Consider the following 9442-nt stretch of genomic DNA (forward strand, 5'->3'; position numbering starts at 1 on the left):
GAGACACAAAGGAAAGAATAGATGATCGAAACACTGCAACAGAAATTGGTTTCCCCTTGCACCCCCACTTGGCATTTCAGAGTATAAAGTTATTTAATTGATAACCTGATTAATTAACCAGGTCTTGTGGGGACCCTCACAGGGAGCTGCTTTTCTAGATATAGGCCCCATTCTTTGATTTATATGACACGAACACGCCATGGAGCTTTAGCTCTGCTGCCCCACTTCTGCAATTTGTTTTTTTTTCGTTTCTCACCCTTCTTTATCTTAGAGCAGATATAGCTATTTTGTTAACTTGGTGGAGCTTTCCAAGCTATAAATATCCATCTCCGCTTTCAGGACCCAATGAGAAGCCTCGTGCCGGAAATCATTGCTTGATTGCCTCATCCAGTGTCCGAGTTCTCTTTACTCTCTGAATCCTTTCTAGTCCTCACCATGGCAAGGATCTTGGAGCCTCTCACAATTGGTAGAGTGATTGGAGATGTGCTTGATTCCTTCCATTCAAGTGTAAAGATGACTGTGTTCTACAACTCCAAGCAAGTGTGCAACGGCCATGAACTCTACCCTTCCTTCCTGACCTCTAAGCCCAGGGTTGAGGTCAATGGAGGGGACATGAGGAGTTTCTTCACTCTGGTCAGCATTCATAACATTTACCCCCTTTCCTTAACCCACGATTTTTTTTTCTTTCTACTTGTTTTTCCACAAATATTCTCATGATCTACACATGCATTCCCACTTTTCTTCTTCCTAATTTCGTATCCTTGTTTGTACAGTTGACATCCCACTTCCTTGTTGCAGGTGATGATAGACCCAGATGTTCCTGGCCCTAGTGATCCATATCTGAGGGAGCACCTGCACTGGTATGCCCTGAAATATTTATGAATCTAGTCCAATGGTAGGTAACAAGTGAAAGAGCTAACAAGGGAAAGAATAGAGAGATGCTAAATTAGAAAAAAATTAAAAAAGAAAAGAAGAACCCACAAACCCTTATTGCGGTATTCTACTCGTATGAAATCTTGAGAATACTCTATTTCAGAGGCTTTTATTATTTTATTTACTGCAAACCCGGTCTCGGGGGTAAAGAACGCAGGAGCCTAAGATAGCCTGAGTATAGGACCTTGATACGAGAAGATATGGGATCTTCCCGAGCTCCAAGAAAATCACTTGACTTAGACAATCACCATCCCAGATGATAATATAGATTTGGGCCACTATGGATGATTTACATTCATGCCCGGGCGATCCAAGATATACCTATTAAATGTTTAGTATATTGTGATTTACACATCTAATTCACACAAAGAGGTTGGGCATTTTGTAGGTGGTGATAATGGTTATAATTTCATCCCGAGCATGATGATAAGAAACACTGAAAACCAGAACTTTGAAATCTACTGCTCATTACTCACCTGATGATTGGGAACTTCCATTACCCCTTTTGCAGGATAGTGACAAACATTCCCGGCACAACTGATGCAGCTTTCGGTAGGTCTCTTAGTATGCACTCTTTAATTGAAGCATGGCTTTCTGTATCTGAAATATCCCAGCCCTAACAAGGGTCTCCTGCAGTTTGAGAGAGAGAGAGAGAGAGAGAGAGAGAGAGAGAGAGAGAGAGAGAGAGAGAGAGAGAGAGGGAGAGAGAGAGAGAGAGGGAGAGAGAGAGAGAGAGAGAGATTTGAGTGATGAATCTTAGGTGAACTGATAATGGGTATTGTGAATCAGGACGAGAAGTGGTCGGGTATGAGATACCTAGGCCAAACATAGGCATTCACAGGTTCGTGTTCGTGCTGTTCAAGCAGAAAAGGAGGCAAACAGTGAGCCCACCAGCTTCAAGGGATCGTTTCAGCACTCGGAAATTTGCGGAGGACAATGACCTCGGGCTCCCGGTGGCTGCGGTTTTCTTCAATGCGAAGAGGGAGAAAGCAGCACGAAGACGTTGAGCAGATCCGTAAGAAGATCTCAGCCACCAGAACCGGGTTCAAAACTGATCGACCTTTTCCAGTAACAGTTTGTCTAATTTCCTATTAACGAGCAACCATAAGTGGAATGGAATAATGCAGTTAGTGTGAGATGGTAACTGTCTGAAACTCTCATGGATTGAGGAGATAAGGGGGGCCGTAGGGACACCACCCTTCAATCTCTTCTCTCCTGCTTTCATGTAGGGTATAAGTTTGGATAGAGAATCTTGGTGACGTGACTGTGAGTGTTTTGGTTTCAACTTCGTTTACGATTGCAATCTTACTCCTGTGTCAGCCCTACTTTCATTGGTGTTTGCTTAGGCAGCCCCCCTCGCCCCCTCTATCTCTCTGCCTTCCATGTGAAAGCTTTTTCAGAGACAACTGTTCCACAGATGGAGATCAGGATGAACTTTCTCTTGAGTTATCATCATCTAATCCGACTCTGCTACTTGCACACAAGTGGGTTTTCCATTTCCTCGACAAGGAATATATCGGCCAGACATCCTCGTGTTTGTATATGTGATACCTGGTTGAAAGCCAACATTCATTGTCGAAAGCAGCCTTCATATTCGAATGTTTCCTTATTTACATAAAACAATTGGCTCTCTTCTTCCTGCTTTTCCAAGCATTATGGAAATGCAAGTCCGGCACCCAATCATCCCAGGGAGAGAACTATGTTGTCCGGAGCTTTTTTTTTAAGCGGTGCCTGACTCAGATGGAATCAGTGTTGTTCGTGAATCCATGTAAATGGATGACACTGACGCCATTATTTCATGCCGAAACAAGGCTTCAGAAATCATGAGTCGGTGTGTCAGCTAGTAATCAACATTCTTCAGTGAGATGGAATTAGGATTCTTGATTCATGTAGAAACCACATATATGGATGGTTCTGATTTTCCATTTCATGCCAAAAGAAGGGTTAAGAAGCCCTGGGTTGTCCAATAGTCAGTTCAATTTGACTCAGTGTGTCAGGTGGTAGCGAAGAAAAGGAGAGAAAAAAGTCAGGGGTGGTGACTTTAGCCGAAAATGGTGGAATCTTAGGGCAAAAATGAGGGAGAAGTGGTCGAGGACCATTGGGGCAGGAAGAGGGACGGCGGAAATCCCTAACTCTGGTCTTGACCCGCTTGACTCTTGTAGCCCGTGGTGGGTCAGGTATTCGGGGTGATTTCGCCCCCAAAACTGAGTTGACTCACCCAAGTAACGAGTCAACTCATTTAAACCCTAATTTTAGAAAAAAAATGGCTCTGTATATGTTATAAACCCTAATTTTAGAAAAAGGGAGAAAAAGAAGTCAAAGTTTGGATAATGTTAAAATGACACCCATATATAGGCATGGTATAAAGGGTAAATAGAAAGACTTATAATAAGAGGTGGCATGCACTTGTATCTTTATATATTGTTTTTCCTTAAAAAGATGTAGCCTTAAGGGCATTATAGTTATTATATACACTTTCCTTCAATTATAAATAGAGCTCCAAGGGCTTGAGTTAGAGCATCAAACTCTAGCCTTCTTGGCTTCATTCACCTCTTGGGCCTTCTTTCCTTCTCTCTCACAAGTTCATGTTTTTCTCTCGCATGAGCTAAAACCCTGTCTTTTCCTCTTTTCTTTTTTTCATCTCTTTCCCTTTCTTCTCTTCTTCTCTTTAGATCTTTGTAATCATGTAAGAAGGCCCTAGAAGTTCACATGGTATCAGAGTAGATGTTCTAAGGTCTTAATTGAAAGCTGCTCAAAAATATTTTATTGACTATAGGAAGAGCACATTGAGAAGAGAATTAAGGCTGGTCATAGAAGATTGAGCATGGTTGGTGTCTGCCTACTTAAATATAAGTTTCTACTCCCTTTAAATCCTTGATTGGTTGAGTTTTTTCAATCAAGGATAATCAACTTCTTAGTCCTTCATTCTTCAAGTTCAAGTTTATGAATCTTGTTACTTTTTGCTTGTGCGCGAGCTTTAAACTTGAGGAACAATCAATTTTTTTGTTGTAATTTTTTCAACCATTCCTTTCAATTCGGAAAAAAAAAACTTTTAGACTGAAAGATCTGTCAATGTAGATGAATTTCTCTTTTTTGGTAAAATGGCTAGATTTTACATGGTTGAAATCTTGCTCCTTTGATATCTTCAATAGAGGTGTTTCCTTTTTGAGTTCCCCATACTTTTTAAAGAAAATGTATAAGATATTTCAAGAATTCAAAGTGCTGAATTTTAGCAATCAAGTTCCTTTTTTGGAAAACGATAAGGACAAAAAAAAGGAAAACTTTATCATCCTTTGATTACTTAGATTCCTATGCTAAAATTTGGAAGGAAAACCTTCTATTTTAATAACTTTCTAAGTTTGATCTCTTAGAATCTTCACCATGCCTTTTTTTTAAGCTATTGATTGAATCTTTTAAGTCAAGATTATTTAATTATGACTAAAAATAGTCACTTTCCTTCCTTGTATCTTAGAAAAATAGACTTTCTTAAAATAACTATAATCCCTCTAAAAGGGTATCAAATAACCTCTCTTAGGCTCAATAGGTTAAAAGATTCCTTACGTAAAAGATCTCACTGGTCACCTTGTCAAATCTCTTCCACCTATTAGTGAGGAAGATGACAGCTATAAAAGATGGCTCAAAGAAGATAACTTGGTCATAAGCTGACTAATTTATAGCATTGAAAAAAGTGTGGCAAAAAAATGTTGTGCACCTATTTACGACCAAAATTATTTGGATACATGTGCTAAGATATACACTATTACTATAGTCTTCAAAGACTTTATGGTATTTTTCAAACAATGTATAATGCCTAGCAAAAAATTAATCTCAATGATTTTTTTTACAAAATTCAGAGGTTACTTTAAGATTTGAAATTGACACAACCGTACTCCATTGAAGTGGCCATCCAAGAAAATAAGAAGAGTTGGTTGGAGCGATTTGTTTGGCCAATATGAATCTGTATCTTAAGGAAGTAAAATGTCAAATCATCAGTTCGAATAAACCCTCCTTTAATGATATATGTGCCACCATGTATCGAGTTCTGATCAAAGAAGAATCAAATGACCAAGATCCCAATAAAAAATAAACATCTTCCATGTTCTCCTAAGGAAGTTGATCTTCTAATACTTTAAGAGGCCAAGGTAGAGGGGGAAGAGGCCACGATAATTGTAGTTGAGTCAAGGTAAGTCTTATTCCTCAAATTCTCACTCTTGTACTTACTATGATTTGTACAATTAGGAAAGAGACAAGTTTCGGAAGCTTCATGGTCGTCTGACAAATATGAACCCAGTTAGTAAACAAAACGAAGTCGATTCCCAAAAAAAATAAAACTCTCACTGAAGAAGTTTATGATGTCTTTCAAAGATATAAGAGAATGCTCATCACCCTTCTTAGCACCTCTTCAGCCCCCATTCCCATTACATGTATGTCATTTGCCCTCTCATTTGTCTCTTCTCCTTTTTGGATTAGTGACTCTAGAATTTTCGAATATCTTACTAAAAAATTGGAAACCTTTCCTCCTCTTCTCCTTCCTCTACAATTTGTTTCCGTAACTTATGGATCATAAACACAAGTCCAAGGGATAGTTGTTTCAGATTCCTCTTCTTCTTTACCTTTATTAGAAGTTTTCTTTGTTCCTCAATTTTCTTTGAGTGTCATGTTAGTAAGTAAAATTATTAAGAAACTTGGATGTTTTGTAAACTTTTTATGCCAGTGACTGTGTTTTAAGGACAACTAGACCAAACATGTAATTGGTGGAGGCCATGAAAAAGGAAGACTTTACTATTGACAGTAAGCTCATCTCAACCTTTGTCATAATGAAACAACAAGGTCCAATGACACAATAGGTTGGGTCATCCGTCTCTACCTACTTTACAATCTCTCATTCCAACTTTATATTCTGTTAAAAGTATCATGTGAATTTTTTCGATTAAGTAAACATCAAAGAAGTACTTTTTCTTCTCGCCCAAAGGACTCGAGTAGTAGTCTTTTTTCTTTGATTCATTCTGGTATATGGTGACCTCTTAATATCTCATTTTTTTTCATTCCCTATATTTTTTTTTATCTTAGTTGATGATTATTCTTATGTCACTTGTTTTTCTAATGAAGGAACGTTTTGAGGTACTCAATATATTCACTTCATTCTGTCATGGTAGAAATCAATTTCGAAGAAAATAAAGGTATTTCAGTCTGATAATGCTAAAGAGTATCTCTCTCAGTCCTTCCCATCGTTTTGTAAATAAAAGGATATTACTCACTAAACCTAATGTGCCTATACACCTCAACAAGATGGTGTATGCAAACTTCAGAAATCTCTCTTTGGCAAACTCCTTGAGCATAGTTTGATATATTTAGCAATGTGATCATTGGTCTTAAATTGAAAAGGTGTGAAACTGATCATTCGATATTTATCAAAGACACTAATTTCAATATAATACTTATGGCTATTTATGTAGATGACATTATCTTGACCAAAAGTGATAGAAGTCAAATGCAGAAGACAAAAGATGGATTCAGTAAGATATTTCAAACCAAAGATTTGGGATTTGCTAAAATATTTCTTTTGCATAAAGGGTTTGCAATCTAGGCATGAAATCATTTTATCACAAAGAAAGTATGTGTTAGATCTAATGGAAAAAACAAGTATGTTGAGTTATAAACGTCTTAATTCACCTATGGATCTAAATGTTAAGTTACACATTGAAGAAGGGGATGAGGTATTTTGATTTCCAGGACTCCATAAATTATGCCTTGGGAAAAGGAGAGAAAGTATATTGGGGAGAAAATAGGAGGAAGAATAAGGTTATGGACTTGTATCTAAGGGTAGTATCAAGTCGAGCCGAACCCGAACCTACATATATTCGAATTAGGTTTGATTTAAATACTTCGAACTCAAGCTCGAGCCGAATCCAACCTCGAGCCCAATAATTTTAACCAAGTTTGAGCTCCAACCTACATTTAAAAATTTGCATAAAATAAATTGTATATAAAATTATGCACAAATTTTACTTAAAATTGGGCATAACCTCTACATAAAATTGTTCATAAACATTGTATAACATTATGCATAGATTTTATTTAATAATTAAATAAAAAAATTAAATAAAATATCAATATCAATTTAAAATAAGCCAAATGAAAACTATAAATCCAGTATAAATTTATAAACTCCAACTTTTTCTCTCCGTGCTAGAAAACCCATCCCCAAGTCGAAACGGGGTTTTTCTCCAACCTGTCCCTTACTCGTGAGGTCAAATTAGAAACCTGAACCTAAGTTTTTTGGGTCAGGCCGGAACGGGTTCCCCGTAAAAGCTGACCCAATGCCCCCCGGGAAGATAGACCACACGATAAAGCCATAAAAGCAAGCTAAGAATTAACCACCAAATTGACCATATAATGGTATAAAAATTACAATAGGAAAGGCAGACGGTACTTAATCATGGCTACCTAATTCTTGGTTGAGAAGTCATGACGCAAGGAGGCCAACAATTAAACTTTGAAAGTTCAAAAAAGAAAACCGAATGAAATCAAAACATTGGCAACAAAGTGATCTCCCGATTCAGAAATCAGCAGAGTTTTGACTTCTTGCATTGATCAATAATCTGCCTCCTGATGGTTTTGGGATTACCAGGACGTGGAACACCAACAAACGAGAATAACCATGGCCTTTTCAATTTCCTCATCCTGTTCTGCCAAAGGAGCACCTCGGAGTCCTTTGCAGGACGGAAGTAGGTTGGATATGGAATACCAAAATCATTTACATTCCATGTGCTTGATTCTACAACTAACATAGACATGTTCTTCGCAGCCGGCAAAAAAAAAAGCTGTTTACCCCAATCTGTGTCAAGATCAGTTAGCCTCCTGAAATCCCAAGTTATCCTCCCAACCACTAGAAAATGATCTCTGCCACCCATTACATTCCACTCATGTCTTTTTGTAAGCCAATCGACCAGTTAAAGAGAATCTGAATCCCTCACTGGAATGTTATAACCCCAGAGGTATCGAGAAATATCAAATCCAGTATAGAATGGCACAAAAATGGCAGCTGCAAGGGAGGAATCTCGAGGCATAAACACTCATATTGCTTCATCCGGTTACTGAATATCACACTAACAGCAAACTGATTTGTTGCATACCATCCAGTGTTAGAGAAGACCCCTCCTTCTCCAGTGGAGGGCCAAGTCCCGCATTGGTGGTGAATTTACACATATTGGTCCAGAGGCTGAGAGTCTTGCATTCTTTAAGCATTTGTTCATTGAATTTGGGGGGCAGGTCATGCATATACCTTCCTCCACATGGATCAATTGTGTTTTCACTACTTCTCAGAGCTCGTGTGAATGGATACTCTTTAGGCGGAGTAACAATTTTCGATGGCTCAGAATGATATGAAATGGATGCCTCCGGTTCCTTAACAGTCCCACCCTCGATAACATAAAAATGGAGTAAAATATCAAGAACCAAAATAAGAAGGACAGAGACAAAGAAACAAATCCGACCCTCTGCCTTCTCCATTTGTACACTCATCAACAAGAAACCAGGACCTACGTCAAAGAACGATTTCATAAAATGGGCAGATGAATCTTCTGCTAGAACCAAAAAAAATATCAAGCTCATGAGAACCCTAACCCGATTCTAAGGTTCCCCAATAACACGGTTCATCCAATATCAATCAACGGATCCGAAGTACGATTAACTCCAAGAAACCCTAGGCCTTATTCAAGAGATAAGAACTGTAGAAGATGAAACAAGCTTCACGTATGTAGATATTAGAATTCTGGATCGAAAAGAACCGTTGCTCTGTTCGTCGGGTTGGCAACGGTCGAGGAGACGAAGACGTTGATTTGTGATAAATTGTTTTATTGAAAAACACTGTTACGCATAACAGGTAGATTTATACAGTAAAATGTAAAAAGGGCAAAATGGTAAAATACAAAAAAAAATAATAATGAATATATTAAATTACATTCTAATACTCCCCCTCAAGGTGGTTTGTAAATATCCTTAATAGCCATCTTGGACAACAAAGAAAAAAGGTGGGTAGAAGGAAGAGGTTTAGTGAACATGTCGACTAACTGGTACTGAGAACGAATAGGAAGTAACTTGAGGACGCCCGAAGTAACACGTTCACGAACAAAATGACAATCGATCTCAATATGTTTTGTACGCTCATGAAATGTGGGGTTTTAAGCAATATGTATCGCAGCTTGATTGTCGCAATAGAGCAATGCAGGAGATGCAACCTTGACTTGAAAATCTTGAAGAAGTTGTTACAACCAAATGATTTCACTGGCAGTAGAAGAGAGAGCGCGATATTCAGCTTCGGCGGAGGAGCGAGAGACTGTGGTCTGCTTTTTGGCCTTCCAAGAGACCAAAGAATCACCAATGAAGATGCAAAAGCCTGTAGTAGAACGGCGAGAATCGAGGCATGATCCCAATCAGCATCAGAGTAAGCGCGTACCTGCAAGGAAGAAGTAGAAGAAAACAACAAACCTTGACTAGGATTGGTCTT

At 38.3% G+C, this 9442-nt stretch overlaps 1 protein-coding gene across 1 annotated transcript; it reads left to right on the forward strand.

Moving 5' to 3' along the window:
• Nucleotides 1–399: 399 nt before the first annotated feature.
• Nucleotides 400–1940, forward strand: LOC137959960 (CEN-like protein 2). Its single transcript, XM_068807397.1, has 4 exons — nt 400–633; nt 799–860; nt 1445–1485; nt 1723–1940. Exons 1-4 carry the CDS (start codon nt 436–438, stop codon nt 1938–1940), a joined length of 519 nt encoding a protein of 172 aa, XP_068663498.1. The 5' UTR covers nt 400–435.
• The last annotated feature ends 7502 nt before the right edge of the window (nt 1941–9442 follow it).

The sequence above is a fragment of the Aristolochia californica genome, unplaced genomic scaffold (genome assembly GCF_029961685.1).
Source record: "Aristolochia californica isolate CCGP_79_NKW_82.1479 unplaced genomic scaffold, dmAriCali1.0.hap1 SCAF_3, whole genome shotgun sequence".
Lineage (NCBI taxonomy): Eukaryota > Viridiplantae > Streptophyta > Magnoliopsida > Piperales > Aristolochiaceae > Aristolochia > Aristolochia californica.

Bases quoted from the DNA above. Each gene is read 5' to 3' on its own strand.
- LOC137959960 (XM_068807397.1), top strand. From the start codon at position 436: ATGGCAAGGATCTTGGAGCCTCTCACAATTGGTAGAGTGATTGGAGAT. The intron at 861-1,444 runs GTATGCCCTGAA...CCCCTTTTGCAG, and splicing joins CTGAGGGAGCACCTGCACTG to GATAGTGACAAACATTCCCG. The intron at 1,486-1,722 runs GTAGGTCTCTTA...ATTGTGAATCAG, and splicing joins CACAACTGATGCAGCTTTCG to GACGAGAAGTGGTCGGGTAT.